Source organism: Nylanderia fulva, unplaced genomic scaffold, assembly GCF_048542155.1.
Source record: "Nylanderia fulva isolate GAGA-0341 unplaced genomic scaffold, ASM4854215v1 Scaffold15, whole genome shotgun sequence".
In the NCBI taxonomy this organism is placed as follows: Eukaryota; Metazoa; Arthropoda; class Insecta; order Hymenoptera; family Formicidae; genus Nylanderia; species Nylanderia fulva.
The window spans coordinates 2,340,525-2,361,265 of NW_028189730.1; the positions used below are offsets into that span (position 1 = coordinate 2,340,525).

General features: G+C 35.5%; 1 protein-coding gene across 4 annotated transcripts in view; it reads right to left on the reverse strand.

The window, feature by feature from the left end:
• Positions 1-277: 277 nt before the first annotated feature.
• LOC114938984 (uncharacterized) overlaps positions 278-20,741 on the reverse strand; it is a 149,700-nt gene continuing 129,236 nt past the window's right edge. For all 4 annotated transcript variants that reach the window (XM_029313196.2, XM_029313193.2, XM_029313195.2 and 1 more), the window contains 3 exons: positions 3,660-3,901; positions 3,383-3,515; positions 278-2,564 (listed from right to left, as the gene is read on the reverse strand). In XM_029313196.2, coding sequence (XP_029169029.1) covers positions 1,783-2,564; positions 3,383-3,515; positions 3,660-3,803 — 1,059 coding nt within the window. In that variant the 5' untranslated portion in view covers positions 3,804-3,901 and the 3' untranslated portion in view covers positions 278-1,782. The remainder of the gene's footprint in view (positions 2,565-3,382; positions 3,516-3,659; positions 3,902-20,741) is intronic.

The window sequence follows — 20,741 nt, forward strand, 5'->3', positions numbered from 1 at the left end:
TATATAAAAATATTTAAATTAAATCTAACAAATAAATGTTCAATCAAAATAGTGATTTAGTTGAAAGGTTTAATCGAGTTAATCAATTTTTTTTTTACAGTGTCGAATCGATAATTTATTTTTGAAAAAAATGTAATATTTCTATTCTGATATATAAAATAATATTCGTCAAGTTTATACTAATAATAATTACTGCGAAGCGTTGAATTTTATATATTTCCTTGATCTTGCAGCGAAATATTAACCTAATGATGAATGGGAAAAGAGAAGGAGAATATTGTTTTATTTTATAGAAAAGGAATATTTTATTACACTCAACTACGATCGTTACAATATATTTATGCATGTATTTATGCGGGCGCACATAAAACATCTTTTATCTGTCGAGTTATCGTCTTACATGTATATAAAGAAGAAACGCAACGATCGAATTGAAAATTCGAGACCTTTCAGCAAACAGCTTTAATAACGAAACCAACATATTTATCTCTGATATGTCCTCGATTGGTGATACAATTGTAAAAGGCGCTTAGAAATCGCCGAAGGAAATCAGGGAAAAATCTTTAATTGAAATCTACTCGATTTCGCATTTACCAATTATACATCTCTTTTTGTTATATTATTATTTTTAAAAAAAGAGGAAAAAGTACCGAGTATTCGCCCAAGTATCTCTCTCTCTCTCTCTCTCTCTCTCTCGTGAGTATCTTGATTATATCGACCACCAAATGTATTATAACGTATTGACTATGTTAATATTCCACTCTCTTAAAGAATCAGTGAAAATGGCACTGATTAAAACAGTGACGATATTTTACGAAGATCAGCGAGTATTTCATTGATTTTTAGTGCAAACACTCAGACTCTGCTCTTTTTTTTTATGTTTCATTGATGGCAGTGAGATTTTTCGTTATGGCTAGTATTTAAATTTAGAATTATTTTATGCATTGCACTTCTTTAATCTTAAGATGTAATAAAATCCATCAAAAAATGAAAAAGACTTCAAGTCAAACTCAAATATTTTTTTTTTTTTTATAAAATACATCGAAATTTATCTCATATTATAATATTGTAAGAGGCATTTTATAAAATATCACTGATTGAACCCCAACTACTCACTAACTGATACTTTCAGTGACAGATTTCATCGTTTGCAATGCTATTCTTATAACTAAAACCATATACTATTTATTTATCATTGATAATACACTGATTCCATTTAAGAGAGCACCTTACACAGCTTTGTTTGATTGGTTATGCAGCTGAGACGCGATTACTTGTCGAGTTAAAGTTAAATCTTAACAACGAGTGTGACAGAGACATTATTTTACTCCTTCAATATGTAAAATGATAAGAGCAATTTCGATCTCGTTTACCTTTACTTCTCTCATTCGACTCGCATGATGTGTGTGTATATGTAAGTGTGTGTTTTGGCCACGACATTATTGGCGTAAAGTTACGTTTGAATCTCCACGCGAATTACATTCAAGAATTTTCTGCCCTTAATTGCATCTCGAGAGACAAACGCTTTAATCGTAGTTGAACTCCCTTTCAAATCCACCGCAGGAACCTGCAAACAAGAACTCATTTTCTTTGTTTCGCACACGTTGTCGCAAGCGTACAATTATCTAGTACAGGTTCCGTTGGTAGAAAATCTCTCCTCTTCAGTTTCCTCGCAATCCGCATCCTCCAACCCAATCTGGATCAGTAGTCTCACCTAGTTTGGGGCTACAGTGGGGTCTCCTCTTCTGGGAGTTATTTTGGGGTCGGAGGTGGAGGTGGTGGTCATACAGCACTTCCGGTGTAAAAGCTCGCCTTGCCGGTCAGGCCGGACGCCCGCTTCTTCCTCTCACATTCCATCGTGCTGAAGGTGTTTTGGGCGATCTGCGACTTGCGCTTCGGGTTCTGGAGTGTCATGCTGCGCTGGCTGGAATTGGAGCTGGAGCTGGTGCCGGGTTCCGAAACCTTCAGGATGCCCGAGTGTATCGTCCCGAAGTTTTGATATATGTACTGCGACTGGATGGCCGACACGGACGTGTTTTGATTCTTCAGGGTGATCGGCACGGTCTGGCCAGCCAGACTGTTGAATCTGGTGTCGTAGCCGAATGGGGTGTCCAGCAAGGACTCGTTCTTGTCGACGTAGCCGCTGAGTCTGGAATCGAGGAGACCCTCTTTGTCGGCGAAGCCGCTCAGTCTCGAGTCCACGATGTCCTGGGTCTCGGCGCTCCTCGTCGCGGCAAAGTCAGCGGCGTACCGTTGCTCCTGGCCCGCGTCCTTGTTGGTATCCGTGAACGCGATCATGTTCTGCCTGGAGTCGGACAGGATCCGGGTGTCGATAAAGCCCTCCTTGTCGGTGAAGCCGCTCAGTCGGGAATCCACTACGTTGCCCTCGGTCTTGTCGAAGTTGTACCGCGGATCGATGCCCTTGTTATCCGGATAGGCCGGCAAGACGTGGGACAGGTCTGCCTTATCGACGTAACTGATGGCCTGGGGATTCGAGCCTGCGCAGATATCGGGCGCCGACTTGCAGAGCAACGACGTTCCCTCTTCGGCTATTTTTTGAGGCGCTACGGCATACAAGCGCGAAATTACCTTTGCTCCAGATATATATGATTCGCAAAAGAGTAGCGCGTTATTTTTTTATTATACAGGGTATCCCGGAGAATATCTTAAACAACATGTTTTTTTCCTTTCATCAGGACATTCCGGTTGGATCTCAAGATCATGCTTGGATCGCGAGCTTTTACGTAAACGTTAAGGAGATGCTAACCATGAAGCCTGATCTACAATGTGCTCTTTGCATCCCTCTTGTTTTCTTGCTTCTTTGTGCTCTATTTTATCGACAAAGTAGAGTTCGTCCACTTTTATCTCAAGCAACAAAAAGAGAAGAAACATCGTCGTGCAAAGGACAAAGAACACGAAATACAACGCAAAGAGCACATTGTAGATCAGGCTTGACTGTTTTACCAACTTTGAGTTCAAAGGCTTTCCTTTTTATTAGCTATACAGATTGAAAAATCCTTCTTCACAATTAAAGCACTGATAATAATGAACGGGGAGCGCTGTAATTTTGTATAAAACATAATAAAAGTTAAAAAATTTAGCTTTTTATCGGCCTCTTGCGTCACCTTATAACAATACTCATTTAATACAAAAGTTCTCCAGTTTATTTGTGCACAAAATACGGCGTTTCCAATAGAGATGACATGAAAGAACTCATTTATTATTATCAGTACTTTTATTGTAAAGTACTGATTTTTCAATCTGTATATTCAATAAAAAGTGAATCTAACCTAACTTAAAGTCGGTAAAACAGAACAACGACAGCATCCCTTTAAGTGTCGTCGCACGTGGGATACCCTTTTAATTGAATAAATTCACCCACTTTTGGTTGGCTGACCGAAGGGTCGTGTCTGCGGCGGTCCTGGTGATTTCTGATGCGCCCTCACGAGATATTCCGAGCTGAGACCTCTCTGCTCCCTCAGTTTCCTCTCCGCTCCCGGCACCATGACTCTCACCTAAAAGAGAAACGAAAAAAAGAAGACCAAAGGCATGATTATATCCTCGAGCGCGATAGAGCTGGGAATCCTTTTGCTCAATCGTTCCAAGTGGATTCGTAGCTGAAATCGCGCGACTCCAGGAAATTTAATCGACAACTTTACCATCTCCTCAACCGTGGAGAAGCGCGCCATGTAGCCGGACATGGTTAAAACGGCCGCCACTTCCGCGAGCATCAGCGCTAATCCCGAGAGCTGAAGGCACCAGCCGTAGTGGTACTGAGGTAGACCGTTATCGTCCATTTGCATGCCGGACGTAGACGGCAGGCTGTACTTTCCCGGCAGCTCCAATGACGCATCCGATAAGGCTGATGCCAGAACTATCAATCCGCCGCCCAAAGAAAGTCCTGAAACACACGATTACACATCCATTAAGAGTTTCGTCTTTACGAATGGTTTCATCTTTTTCTTTCGTTAAAACGTTTTTAGGAAAATTCATCGATCTAATCTCATTTTAATTAAGTAATTTAATTTTTGCATTTTTAAAATTCAAACAGTTTGTACAGTGAAAAAAATTTGTTGACTTGACTAAACTTTTCAACTAAATATTATTTTGTTAATTGAATATATAAATATTTTAATTAAAAATATTTAAATGAAATATAACATATTAAATCTAACAAAACGTATATTTGACTTGAATACTGAATAATATATGTTCAATTAACAAAATAGTAATTTAGTTGAAAGGTTTAGTCAAGTTAACCAATTTTTTTGGTACAAATTTCATCAGTGTACAAATTTTGTGAACCTTTGGACTTAAAAAACGCAAAAATTAAATTAATTAAAATGAGATCAGATTGATGAATTTTCCTAAAAAAAAAAAAATTTGTTTAACGAAAGGAAAAAATTAAACCGTTTAGTCAAGATAACAAATTTTTTCAGTGTACATTATTGAATGGAACGAGTTTTCTAGTAGAATTGTTCCAACTATATGCTATTTGTTTGACCACAGATGGAGTAAAAAGAAGGATAAACACCCGGACATAACAATAAGTTACGTTTAGAGAAGATGGCTATTTTTATCTCAGTTACAATATTATTGAAGCTATAGTCGAGTAAACCGATAAATAAGAGCGCAACTGCAGGAGAACATATTCGACAATTCGAAGTTGCATCACGATAATAGCCTGTATCGCGCATCTCGGAATGTCCACAGTTAAGAATGCAATAACACAGCAGTTTATCCTCGTCATAAGGAAGTATCATCCGACTCGGAATTGAATCAGCCATATACGAGTCCCTCCGTTTTACAAGCGTACGAAAACTTTTTTTTTTAAATTAATTTTTTTTAAATTAAGCGCAAAATCAAATGGAAGTCTAATAATGAGTCAAGTACATATTCTATATTCATTCGCAGAAATCAGTTATACAAATCAATATAAATTATATTTATTTGTATAAATTTAAATTTATATTGATATATATTATGACCATATTAGTTATATTAATTATTGATTATATTGACTATGGTATTTATATCGAAATATAAATAAATATGAAAATAAATATACACCCATATTTATGTACATTTCAATACAATAAATAAATAAATGCACACGTATTTATTAATTTTTATATAGAAATATTTGGAATCGCGAGAAAGATCGGCTGCCGATTACAGAGATAACTCTTCTTTCGGAACGCGCGGAACAACCGGATATCGCTTCCGGTTCGATAAGCTATAAAGATTTCATTCCGGTCGCCGTCGTCATGGGAATCTCCCGCATTTGTCGAGAGAGAAACGACGTCGCTCATATTGCGAAGCGCGGTTTACGGAAGATACGGACGATCGAGTTATAATAAAAACGGGATTGGCAGACGCGGGAGACAGCTTATGAGAGGGAATTGCAATTGTTCCCTCCTCTTTCGATCTCCGTTTCTTGCCGCGATGCGACGTCGCGCCCCCGTGGATACTAAATCCGTCTCTCTCTCTTCCGGACAGAACAATTGTTCGATGACAAAATAATAATCTCGCGCTTCGGGGACCTCGAAAGACGTCTCACCGAGCGATTCCAGGGAAAGTTCGATCGGAAAACTTTTCCAGTGTACTCGCAGAGCAAATGAGCGCCCTCATTACCAGCGATTTATAATAATTTTGAGTGGAGAGACTTTGCAGAGATTATGTATAGATTTATTTTCAAGAGAGAGTGAGAGAGAAAAAGTATCTTATTTTTATATTTCTTGCATCCCTTCTCTCGCTGCAAAGAGAAATTACTTGAATATGATGTAATGCAGATTATATATGCATAAATAAAAAATTGGTTCGGTTAATGAGAGGCATGCGAATATAAAGGATTAATTTTGTTATAGCACAGTTGCTAATTCCCCCGGTGTATATGAATGTGTGTACCCCTCTGGGTGTATATATGCTTCTGCACTCGAATAATATCTGACTACGCGAGCGAATGCTATAACACATATATATGTATATATATATATATATATAGAATACACCGGCGGGTAACTTCCACCAGTTTCTGTCCCTGTTTCCACGTTCGTCGACTAAATTGCAATTACTGTTAATTAATTGAGCAAAGGTTTGCATAGCTGTCGGCGGACAAAGCAAGGCGTGACTTGCACCAGTGAAGAAATTCTAGACCACGTCGATTATAATCCCGCGAAACTGCATAAATAAAACGAGGAGGTCTCTGAACAAATCCGAAGAGCAAAGAGAGAGGCAACCATGTATTATTTCATAAAATTAATTCGAATTACAGTCTCAGTCACTTTATCATTTTCCTTTAATTTTCAATTTTCTTTACACTGACAAAGTTATTTAATTAATAAATATTTATTTCAATCATTTATTTGGAACAATTTGAAAACCAATTGAAAAAAATTTGAAACAATTTTCATTTATTTGAAACAAATAAATATTTTCACATTAAATCAATATTATTAGTTTCAAATAAATATTTATTCAAATTCCATAAATGTTTTCCCAGCGTACTTCTTAGAAAAGTGCAGTGAAAAAAATGTATTAACTTGTGTGACTAAATCTCTCAACTAAATTACTATTTTGTTAATTGAACATTAATATTTAAGTCAAGTTATATTTTACATGTTATATTTAAATATTTTTGTATTACACGTGCAGGCAAAGTGGCACTTTGTGTGCGTGTTTTTTGTGCGGAAAGCGGCCGATTTCACACGCCGCCATCTAGTGGCGACGCGGTGAGTGAATAAGCCGCGTTCAAAGCCATTGCCTACGGCTGAGCTGCGTTCAAAGTCATTGCCCACGGCTGAAGTCGTGGGCAATGCTTTGCCCACGGTTGCCGCCGCAAAATGGCGGCGTGCGATCGGCCACCTCGCACACAGAAAACGCGCACAAAGCCACTTTGCCTGCACTTGTAATAGTATGTGTATCACGTGCGAATTGACAATTGATACACAATATACTATTATATGTTGAATCAACAAAATAATATTTCGTTGAAAGGTTTAGTCAAGTGAACAAATTTTATTTTCCGTGCGTATAAACTTTCCTTAAAAAATCCAATTTAGGTTTCTCACTCGCGTAAAACAGATCATTCCCATATAATTTCAGTTTCCTATACGTCAACAAGATTAATATAAAAAGAAACTACGGCGACACCTCGACAGACATTTATTGAGATAGATTATAAACAGAGAGAGAGAGAGAGAGAGAGCGAGCGAGGCCGATATACAATATAATTCACGTATATTATTATATCACCACATATGCGTCTCCTCACGTGTCTGACAACTCGGTTGATATCCTATTCAGGTCACATTTCCTCCGCGATCCCTTGGCTGATTCGCTCGTCCTTCGCCGAGCATCGAGAAAGCCGGTTCATCAGCGGTAATTACAATCCTCTCTCGTCAAAGTGCGGGAGAGGGCCGAAAGTTGCCGGGTCATTGCATTCTCTTTCATCCTCCCGGAAGGTGACGCACGTGCAATCGGTCCTTTGAAAGTGCCTCGGATCAGAGTTGACAAACTTCATTCGTCTCCTGGCTTTCACGTATAAGGGATAGTTCGATGGAGGATATAGTTCACCGTTCGCAGCACGCGATCTCGCCTAATCAAACTACAATTCGGTTGTTACAGGGAGAAGGAGGAGGCCGGACATTCCGCCGGAAGTGGCCGGGGGACTTTCCCCGACCTCGTTTCTTGTCGGCAAGTCTGACGGCTGCTGCCTCGAATGCATTCCGTGGATATATTGGCAGCCGGTTCGCGTTTTGTGCTTAAGAGGCATTTCACCGTCATTACTTCGACATCAGCCCCGAGGTATCGAGATAGCTTTTTCCATCGAAGCACAGTTGGAAAATTTCTGTTTTTCACAGATATCACAGATGTCCCAAACGGTCCACACAAATGTTTGTGTTAATTTAACATAATGTGGATATGTTAAATGGAGACACAAATATTGTGTTAAGGGGATGCTGACCAAATATGTTTTAGCGATCGAAACAGCGAGGTTAAATTCGACTATAAATTTATTTATTGGCTATACGGATTGTTTATTCTTGAAATTATGATGCTTCTCTCCATTTGTTAATATTGAATACTTTAATTGTGCAAAAGGATTTATATTTATTAATATAAGCACTTGAACTCATAATTTTATGAGATTTTACAAGTTCAAGTGCCTATATTTTGATTGGTTATACAGATTAATAAATCCTTTTGCACAATTAAAGTATTAATATTAACAAATCATCATAATTTCAAGAATAAACAATCCCCTTAATATTTTAACACAAAATAAATGCAAAACTTCAAATAATGTAAAATAAATTTTGTGTAAAAATTTTAGATTTTATCATCCCTACTTATATTATAAAATAGAAAATCAATATTTTTTTCTGTAAATTTTAACAGATAAATCTTGTCGCTAATAAAGCCGAATATATTTATTGCGTAAAAGTAAAAATAGATGCATATTGTGTTAATTTTACATGTTTTTCAATTGTTTTAATAATTTAACATTTAAGTTCAATTAACAGACCAATAATATGCTAAATATTCAACACAAAAATATTAACGGGGACCGTTTTTAATAAGAAAACTTTTCTACTGTAAGAATTTTTATGTAGAGAAAACGGCAAGTTTTCGCACTCAATAATCTATATTAACGAATCTCGAATTCCGCTAGTTTGATGTTCAATATCAATCGGCATTGTTATTAACTGTTAATAATTTCAGCGTTTTGCACAATAACGCTAATAATAACGGCGAAAAATCGCGATAACAATGACAATGGCGATAACGAAGCTACAAAAGTGCGCGTCGAGTACTGGACGAATAAAACAAAAAAAAAAACAAAAAAAAATTCGCAAAAATTGACGCACGCGAGAGAGAGAGGCGCCGCGCGTATTTCGTCGGTTCCGGGATGCACGTATGCATATATACACACACACACACACACACACACATATGCACGCGCGGCGGACACGCGTGCCGTGTCCGTACACGGCCCGGTGATATGTTGCCAGTGGGTCAAGTTATTTAATCCCGCCGGTATAAACCATAGCCGGCACGTCCGAAATTTATGCACCGGAGCCGCGCCAGAATGCACCACGCTGTGCACGCGGACGGATCCGAAATATTTGCCCGGGTCCTCCCGGAAGACCGTCGTCCCCAGCCCTCCGCTGGGTACGGCAAACTCGTTACGATAGCGAAGACAACGAGGGCGATTTTCCCCGAGTCGTCGCAATCTCGTCGCGATTTACGGAATTCGATATGTATTCCGATCCGACCTTTCTTCATTTTTTTTCCCATTCTTTCCGCTCGACGTCCTATAAATTTCCGCGCCACATCCATCTCATGATTTGTATAAACAATTACAGTCATAGCATTATTTTTTCTTTTATTTAATCCATCTTATCTGCGATGATTATAAATGATATTATTCAGAGATTATATCTGTATATTAGACAGACATCGCAGATAAGATGGATTAAATAAAAAAAAGGAAAAATAATGCTGACTGTATTGTTTATACAAAAGTATGTTAAACAGATTTTTCGCGAATAATTTATTAAGCAGAGCTTGATAAAATTCCTTCGTCAATCGCAATTATTTAAGAAAGCGATTACTTTTGGGTTTCAAGAGGATCCTAAGCTTCAGTTCTGTTTTATCGACAAAATGTGAGGTTAGATTCAGCTGGAAATCTATTTATTGGCTATACGGATTGTCTTTTACCCTAAATTAGAACGCTTCACCCTTTAAGTAGGTATTAATATTAACAAAGAGCGAAGCGTTCTAATTTCGGGTAAAAAACAATTCGTATAGCCAATAAAGAGATCTATAGTACCTAACCTCACATTTTGTCGATAAAACAGAACGGAAATCAAGAACGTTTTGGATCACCTTAATTTCTTCTTTCGATTAACTTTATTGCGACTCGTAAGATCTCTAAATACATCTCTATCTCGCAGATTTTCTCTGTTATCATTTTATACCTAATTCTATTTTACAAGTTATTCATCTTCCCTCACATCCTCCCATCTTATACATGTACATATACAGGGTCATTGAAAAGTATCGGACCCCCCTAATATCTTCAGTTAAAATGCATTTTGGAAAAAATGTCCAATAGCAAAGTTGTATGGTTTCAAGCGAGGAGTAAGATGATGACCTTGACTTTGACCTTAACCATGTCCTCAAGATCATTTCAAGGTCAATCTAATTTTTGTAAATGGAACCCCCTACATTTTATCGCATATTCTTATAGCTGATCTCAAGAGCATTCCAAAACACTATAATAAAACATTTTTTCATTAAGTACTTTTTGAATTATACAGGTTAATCTTGTTAACTTCAAACCTGTATAATTCAAAAAGTACTTAATGAAAAAATGTTTTATTATAGTGTTTTGGAAAGCTCTCGAGACAAGCTATAAGAATATGCAATAAAAAATAGAAGGCAAACTGAAGATATTAGGGGAATCCGATACTTTTCGATGACCCTATAGATTCCATCTCCGTCTATCTTTGAAACGCGCGATGAATTAATTAAAATCGAATCCGACAGAATTTCTCAACGTGGGAGGAAGGAAAGAAAGGAAGGGGGCCTGCGATCCGGAATTAATTAAAAAATAGGAACAACTACAACAACAACAACAACGGGGCTTGACAGCTCGCTCGTTTTCGCTTCGTTCGTATTTTCGCACAGATGCATAGGTGCATTCCTTAGCTCCGCGCATGCTCTAAATCCAGGGAACGCGCATTCCTACGGGATACGAGGGCATCGCCTGTCATCGCTGTCGCCGGGAATTGGATCGGTCATCCGATATCGCAGACGGTATTCTCGAAATTCGAACGTCCTGTATTAATATTAAATTCCGCCGGAAACCTTTGCGCGCGAATTACACGCTCGAACGCGCGAAATCGCGAAATTTCGATCGATACCATTTTTTTCTTCCATTCTGCTCTAATTTTTTTGATTTTTCCTTATTTCGAAATCCAATAGACCTCGCAGACTTGCTCGTGACCCAAATCGTCACGTATTATTCTTTTATCGCGGATTTTTCGTGTATGAAACTCTTAAGCGGATAAAGAGGATCGGTTGAAGATCACTTAACGTATGATAAACAGAGCACTATATATAAATATATAGATGGATATATAATATACATAAAAAAAGAGGGAAAGAAAGCGCAGGCATTTTTAATAACGTGATATTTCGCTTTATTAAAAAAAAAAAATCTTGCTCTCTCTTTCTTTTTTGCAACGAGATAAAATGTTAATATAAAACTTTCAGCCTCTATTTTGTAAATATATAATATTATATTTCGCTAACGATCCCCGGGGTATTTCAGGAATTCGCGACGCACTCGATGTATCGAAATATATATATATATATATATATATATATATATCGCATGATGCATCGATCGAGGTCGTATTACGGCGATTAAATCTAACGCGATATCCAATCGTATATTGCTTTTGACATTGTCGGAAAACGATTAATTTTATAATTCTACGCTGAATAAAATCTGCCGAGATATACAGGGGGTGGGAGGGGGAGGCTGGATTTGCGCTTTGTTCGTAAATAAAAGCGTATTAGCGAACCGTGGCCTCGTAATTCATAAAAATGATTAATTCCACGGTGCGAGATGTTCGCGAAATATGCGAAATAATGCGCAAAAATAATGTCGCGTGTTTACGCGAATTTTCATAAAGTTGGGGGTGGGGGTGGAGGGAAGGGGGGAAATGGGGGGGAGGGATGAGTATCGACGTTATCGCGCATATCTTTTCCGAACGCGATGCGTTATTAATGCCGGGGTATTAAAAGTGGAACACACAATGCAACACATGTGGTGCATATGTATACAGCTGGAATTTAATTTAACGTCTGAGCACGGACGTCCCCTTTCATCCCCTTCTTTTCGCGCATTAAATCGGACAATGTAGAAATTTCGCAATTTGTATACCGCGACTATTATCGATCGAATTAGTCCATTGTGTATATACCAAGTTGGGTAATAATTAGTAAAAGTAAAAAAATAGTTAAAAAATTAATAACTTTTAACTCATATAAAATATATTAATTTTTAACTTCAACTAGTTATTTTTAATCTTAAACTTATTAACTTTTTTCCTAAGTTAAATTTTTTTTTATCTCTGAATATCAGTATTGTTTTTTTTTTTTTTTTTTATAAGTGTTATAAGCGTATTATTTTTAAATTAAAGTATTATTAATTTTTATGTTCATTTGTCATCAATTGTAATTACTAAAAAATATATTTCTATATAAAAATCAAAATTTCTTTGTTATTTGTTATTCTAAATTTTAAAAGAATTAACAAACAAAATTCTAATTTAATATAGATAATGTTTTTAAAAATTTTTTGTTTATGCAACCCTTAACTTAACTAAATTAATTTCATAAGCAACTAACTTTACTTAGTTTTAAAAAATCATTAACTTATCCTTTGTATATTTATAGTTAAGTTAAAAATTGCATAAACAAAAAATTAACTCAGTTCAAGTTAAGTTAAGATTAAATTAACTCAAGTTAAATCAAAAGTTAATTTTTAAAAACATTTATATTAACTTAGTTTTGTTTGTTAATTTTTTGAAAAATAATAATAAATAACAAAGAAATTTGAATTTTTATGAAAAACAAAAGTAGACTCTATTATCCCATAGGACAAAATTTTAATTAAATTTCAATTCCCAAGCTATACCTCTGAGAATTCCGTTCAATTATCGTCGCACACGACACAAAAAGTCGTATATTTTTGGTTTCGGTGCGACAAAATTTTTTTCAGCAATTTTCCAAAATTATCATCCCATGTTCCATTTACTCCAATTAATTCCTGGACGCCGGTCGTCGAATATTCCGGATTCCGAAACAAGTAATACATATCAACGTATTGTATTCGAAAGTGTTCGACGGGCAGACATCAGCGGGATGCTGAATTATTCAAGAAACGTTAAACGAACGACGATGCACGCAAACAAGTTCGTGTGTTAGTTATATATATATACATATATACGTCGTATGATTCGTGTCCGATCGCAGCTGGACCATCGTACAAATCTAGCCCCGTCGATACTCCGATTTTATCTCGCTAAGTAATTCGCGGGGAAACTCTAAATAAATTGGGATACATCGGAGAGAGAGAGAGAGAGAGAGTGTGTGTGTGTGTGTGTCGCGATGCATCATATCTCCGGCTATCGGATTCTCTTTTTTTTCCGTCGATGCCCGATCGCGTGTCAAAAGGCCGCAAAAGTCAATCGCGCGCGATTTAACTCTTTCCAATTTTAGCCCTCGGTCAGCGAAATTGCTAAAAACGAATTGCTTAAAAAAATTTTACACCAACGCAATTTGGGAAAAAATGTAAAAATTCATTGTATATAGAGGAAATTATATGCAAGCAAAATTCATTTTTTCCCCTCTATTTTTCAAGATTTTTTATAGTCAAATTTGTTGGAGGAAATTATCCACATTTTTAAAATTAAGAATGCATTTTAGAGATTGACTATAATATCATAAAAAATCAATTTCCTCTGAATACTATAGCTATATAATTATTATTGGATATGTCTGTATACTTGAAAAAAAAATCAAATATTTAAGAATGATGTAAAAATCCGTGATAAACGTTCTGGAAAAATTTAAAGACTCTTACAGAAATTTTAATTGTAGCCGCTTTGATGCATCAGACACATCATTCTTTGTTCGTAAACAAGAATATTCTCGGAATAAGGAGGAAAAACTCTGTCTTGAAAACACAGTAAATCCCAGGTTCCTCGATGCTTCACCGAAAAGTCCGAGATTCGCGCAAGTCGCTTTTCTTGCGGGTCGAATCTCTAGGAGCAACGTCGAGCACGTACTAAGAACTACATCCCGCGTGATAATAATGACGTCGTTAGGCGACTCGAGTCCCTCATCTTACAATGACCCGTGGAGAATGCAGAAACAGACTCGAGATATAATATACGGGTCCTTTAGAATCCGCGAATCTCCGCGCGGAAGATGCTCCTGGATTTTAACGAACGGATTAACTAGTGATGGGAACGAATTAACTAGTGATGGGCTCGACTTCAATGTGTATTTAAAAATCCGAGCCTATGATTATTTAAAAAAAAAAAAACAATTAATCAATGTAATGATTATTTTATTTTCTAGAATTCAAATCTTATATAATATTTTATAATTTTATAAATTTTTTAATTTAATAAATTATAAATTAATATCAATAATAAATATTAATAATTTTATAAATTTTACATATTGTTATCTCATCTTTATCCAGCTAATTTAAAAATCATCCAAGCACAACACTGCTAATTAGCATAAATTTGCCAGCCCTCTTGATCTCTTGCGGATGCTTTCGCGACGACGATTAACGACAAGTGTCAAAAGCGAATTGCGTAATCTTTCCCACGAGCTAGGCTTCGGCGTATCTATACATATATATTATATATATATATACATACGTGACAATGCCATCGGTAATGACTTGCGCACAATTTACCGGGGACACGGAACAGGCGACGCGAGAAACCAAACGATCGATTCACCCCGCGTAGCGTCTTAGAGCAGCCAGACGCGACGTGGGGCATATTTGTGCTCGCTCGAGCGTGAGCGAGCATTGTTGCACGTTGAACGCAATAACAAGCTGCATTAGAGTATCTCCCGGTGTATCGTCCTCGTTCCATCTCCAAAGAGCGTGCGATAATGTCTTCTGTATATATAATGCATCTCCTCGTCTCTTCTATGCACAGGCTGTTGTGCGCCAGATATCGCAGTTATAACTGCACCGTACTGTCCTTTGTTTTCTCTCTCTTTATATATTTTGTCTCTCTTTATTTTTGTCTGAATCTTTTTTTTAATTTTTCGCGCTTTTATTTTGCACTTCTTTTGAAGATTAAAATCTTTGTTCTTGGGAATGAAGAAGACGGTCGAAAATATTCGAGGTATTTTTTAAAAATTAAACAACTTTTCCTCTCTTTTGTCCCGGAATGTGAATGATAAAATTATTGAAAAGACGATTATATATTTGTGTTTATGAAAATTTAATATATATTTGAATCAAAGAGAGCTATGAAAAATAACGCGGCCAATGATAATTCCGAGAAACGAAAGCAAATGAACGAGATCAAAGAACTTGAAGGCTGCCACGATTCTCCGGGACATCCCGCATGCATGCAGGTGCAATTTTGAGCTGTACACTGGTAATTAGGCAACCGCAATTAATCACACGCGCATCAAATATTTGCGCGGTCGCGAATGGGAGAAGGGAAGATGGGGGAGAAACCGCGCTTTATATACAAACGTACTGCAATTTATCATGTTTCGCTCTCATGCTGGATTACGTCGTCAGGGTTTGATGAACTTTTTCCACGTGTAGTGAAAAACATCGCGAAAATACGAAAACATCCTGACGTACGTCAGGAAGAATCTTCGTAGCTGTGCCTACGTTTAATTACACGTTATTAATCACATAATGTATTTTATTATTATTATTAAATTTTTTGTATTGTTTTTTGAAATATTAAAAATTTTAATTTTTTTTATTTGTCAATATTAATTTTTTTAATTATTTAATTTCTTTATTTTTTAATATCAAAACTTTGATACATTTAAACTATAGATTAGATTATACATTTTAACTATAAATCGATCATTAAGTATACATTTCTGGTACAATGAAGTAATTGATATCTCAGACTGAAAAAAATATTACACATTGATAATGCGCATTATAATTAATAAATTAATAAATTCGCACAATAGAACGTACAGATATGTTTGAAAAAGAACTTTTCTCGCCTGTTGAAAAAGTTGATCAAAATGAGGACGCAATTCGGCACGATAAAACAAATTCGTGTCTTATCAGACCAAATTTGTTAGCAATAAATGTTAGGAGCGCGTAATAAATTAATTGTATAAATATATTAAAAATTTTAATTTTCTAAAATAATTTTTTTTTATTATTTAATTTCTATATACACATATATATGTACCATTCTACAAAAAGAAATTCGTGTTTCGTCAGACGAAATTTGTTGAGCAAAGAATGTTATTACAAAGAACGCGTAACACGTTCGAGGCTGTTTCGAGGGTATCCTTGCGGCAAAATAGCGGTTCATGATACGTTGCGCGTGTTTATCTGCAACTCGCAAATCGTGTGTTCTCATCAATCGCACACGTGCGATCGCCAATTGCTTTCGAAGAGGCCGCGGGCGATCGACGGGAGATCCCCGTATGCGCCTCATTAATTCGCTCCGCGACATCTCATTTACACCTCCTGCCTCGCGTTTCCTTTTCGCCTGTAAATTCCTGTTAATATCATCACTATAATTCCTGTTAATATCATCACTATAATTTCGAATCCGTGATATATACGCGCTTTTTGCGCAACAGGCAGAGCAGAAAAGAAAGATGTACATATACAAAAAAAGTCGCGTCTCTCACAAATATAGGAATATTATATACCTCGCAATGAAAATCGCAAATAGAGGTAATTTTCAACATTCATTTAAATCACTCTTGCAGAAAATATAACGAGCAAAGGCGCACATATCATTTATTCAGATAATTTTATCCTTATTTAAGGATAAGATGGTTTTTGTAATTATACTTTTCGCAAAAAGAATTTATGTAAAATATTAAAATTTTTTTTACATTTTGTAGAAAGAAAGAGTCGAAGAGAGAGAGAGAGAGAATGAGATTTATAATTTAATCTTTCAGAGGATACTGACCATGACTATTTTACCGACTTTAAGTTCAAGGGCTTTTCTTTTTATTGGCTATACAGATTGAAAAATCTTTCTTTACAATTAAAGTACTGATAATAATGAACGAAAAGCGCTGTAATTTTGTATAAAAAAACAATAAAAGTTAAAAAATTACAGTTTTTTTATCGGCATCTTGCATCAGCTCGTAACAATACTTATTTAATACAAAAGTTCTGCAGTTTATTTGTGCACAAAATATGGCGCTCCCAATAGAAATGACATGAAAGAATTAGTTGCCATTCATTATTATCAGTACTTTCATTGTGGAGGATTTTTCAATTTATATATTCAATAAAAAATAAACCTAACCTAACTTAAAGTCGATAAAACAGAACAATAGCAGCATCTCCTTAAGGATAAGATGGTTTTTGTAATTATACTTTTCGCGAGAAGAATTTATGTAAAATAATAAAACTTTTTTTTATTTTATAGAAAGAGAGAGAATAAGATTTATAATCTAATCTTTCATTAATTTGAACGAAGCAATCGTGATTAAAAAGTTTTAATAACGAGCCGCGTACTAATTAACGAATACATATTTGATGAGCGATGATCAGTCTAATCTTTATTCAGGTAGAGACGACGTTTCGTTCGAGGTGTCGTATTTTGTTTCGTCGCGGCCGCTCGAGAGAAGTTGCGTTATTATTGAGGCAAACAGAAAGCGGCCATGTCTCACACCGCTCGCGCGGGCCCCTTAATTTAATTATGGTCATTACGAAGCGCGGAGCGGCCAACTTCGCGCGAGTTATTATAAGCTTACAACTTGCATTGTAAATTATTAACGTCTCTGCGGACGTAGCCGGATCGCCAATACGGTTGGTTTAAAATAATTCGGCGCTTCATATAATGGTGGTTGCATTCCTTGAATAGGAGCCGCTTCTCTCTATTAAGGGAGCCGCCGCGGAAGACTCGAAGGGTGGGAGTGCAATTTGAATAAGTTCGAAAAGGACGCGGTTTGCCCGCCGGGCTTCTAAGAAAGGAAGGAAGAGAGAGAGAGAGAGAGAAGGAGGGCTCTGGGTTTATTCAAATTGAACGCGACAGAGGCGAAATGTCTGACGTGCCCGCGGGTTGTCAACTTTCCATTTTAAGTTCGCTGACGTATTGAGTCAAAGTTCGCAACCGCGTAGTACTTCCGGAACTAGCCCGCACCATCCCCGAGAGAGAAAGAAAGAGAGAGAGACCGATCCGTTCCGACAGGTAAAATATTGTTCCGTTATTCCGTGCCGCATTGATTCTAGATATTGCAACGGAGGTTGGTTGTTGTGCCCTCACAGACGCTGGAAAATATAAATAACAGACACGGAAGTGCACAGCGATCAGTGAATAACGGGGAAATATTATTAATGGCGATGAGTTATATCTTTATCTTTTTTCCGAATTTTACTTTTAAATTTATCGATGCACGCCTAATCTGCAGATTTCTCCAGATTTGAATTGGGGACATCGAGATGGAATTAAAGACACATAATATTGTATTTTTTTAATAAATTACATCACGCGCGAATTACAGTTAGAACATATTATTCGTTAAAAAATCTGTATAAAATCTTATTTTTTTTTTGCAAGATAATATTTTCTAGAGAAGTAGGAGAAATATTATTAATGGTGAGTTATCTCTATTTTTCCGGAATTAAAAAAAAAATTCATTAATTCGATAAAACGCTTAATCTTCAAATTTCGAGATAAATTAAAAAAATAGAGAACATCGAAATTGAAGATATATAATATTTCTACAAGATATATTTAATTTATATATATTTTTAATTCAATAAATTCCAATGTGAAATCTTCCGATTTTAAGAAAATTATTTATTATTTTAAATTACAAAACTTTTTTTAATCGAAAATTCATTAGAGTCTGTTTCAAAATCTTACTTTACAAGATTATGGAAGCTTTTCCAGGAGATGGCGACGAGACGGCATGTTTATGATTGATGAAACATTTCTTTCGGAATTAAGAAGCAGTTTAGAGGGATGAAATCGTTAATTACCCCGATCGTTTGAATTTTTAATCTGAAACTTCTCGCGTCTTCGTGCCTGAAAGATTGCGGGCCGGCTTTTCCACGACACACAATGCAGCCGGGAAATTTAGTTACGCGGCGCGACGGTTTTCCCTCTTATAATAAAGCTTAATCTCCGTTCTACGTTACGGCGTTTTAATGAACGCGCCGCCTCAAAGCGTTTATGAGATATATGGAAAATTTTTTTTTAATCTGTGTGTTTAGCCTGTTTTTGTGTCGCGATTTCTGTAAGAGAGAGAGAGAAAGAGAAAAGTTGCGGATTGACATTTATTAAAAACATAGATTATGCACATTAAGAGGACTCGGCGAACGTTTCGCAACCCTCTTTGCGCATTTAACCGCGCTAAGCTAAGAGAGGATGCGAATAAAAAAATTGTATTATCTCCCGCTAAAAGCTTCCGCAACTTTTTACAATGCGACGTTCTCTTTTTTTTTTTTAGGAAAAAGGAAACTTTTTAAATATTTTTTCGGTGCGTTCTCAAAGAAATGTCTTATTGTTAGAGGAAATTTGTGAACATGACTTTGACGACTAGAATTATTATTGTTATTATTATTATTATTATTATTATTATCATTATTATCGAATACACGAATTTCCGCAAAGACTTGTAAATGAAGTCACGCGTTGTTTGTCTGCTTTGGAACTTTGAGCACCACTTACAGAGTCTTTCTTGCAAATTGCGGCATGACAAGAATAATAACGATAATTATGAAGTAATCTGAGAGCGGCGACTTTGCTGGAGACAAGTCGGTGATATAGTTGAGACTTGATTTCTCGCAAAGTCACAGCTAATGATCTCTTTTATGCTCCCGTCATCTACTTTTATTACTTTCTTTCTTATTTGCATGAGAAATTTCGATACATTTCAATTTTAAGAGTAAAGATAAGGAATAATTAAATATCAATGTATTTTTTCCCTAATTATGCAACCTTTTTTTAATTACATACTATCTTCTTAATTTATAATATAGATATTAAAATGTTAATTATGAAAAGAGACTTTTGATATACCGTGAAAAAATTAATTTTTCAAGAATCTCTGAAATAGATAGACTAATTCAAGTACTAATATCTCCTGACACGCTTTTCTATTTGTAATAAAAAAGTATTTTGTTCTCTTTTGTCTCTCCTTCATGTGCACAGGATATTTCATAATTTTCGACATTTTAATTATTTTAAAAGTAAATATTAATTGTAATTAAAATGTTGGAATATTTTTCTTAATTATTCAACTTTTGAAATATTTGTAATACAGCTATTATATCTAATGTTTATTATAAAAAGGAACTGTCAATACTGCGAAAAAATTAATTTTTCAAGAATCTCTATGCATTTTAATTTTAATAATAAATTTTAAAGTACATCTAAACTATAATTATAAAACACCTTTTTTAATTATTCCATTTTATAAATATTCATTAATATTTAAAGTTAATTATAGGTAGAAACTTTCAATGCTGCGAAAAAAATTAATTTTTCAAGACTCTCTAAAATGGAAACTAATTCAAGTACTAATATCTCCTGACACAATCTTACGATTTCCAGTTTGAAATAAAAAATATTTTATTCTCTTTTTTCCTTTCTCATATATATGTATACAGAATATTTCATAATTTTCGACACATTTTAATTTTAATAATAAATACACATCTAAACTGTAATTATGAAACATTTTTTAATTATTCAATGTTTTAAATATTCGTAAATATCTAATGTTAAGGAGATCCTAAGCTAGCCTAAGTTTCATTCTGTTTTATCGACAAAATGTGAGGTCAGATTCAACTATGAATCTATTTATTGGCTATACGAATTATGTTTTACCCGAAATTAGAACACTTTGCCCTTTGTTAATATTAATACTTTAATTTGCATAGAAAAAAAAAACTTATCAATCTCTATAGTTTTATATATCTTGGTTACAGAATTACGAGTGCTTAGAAT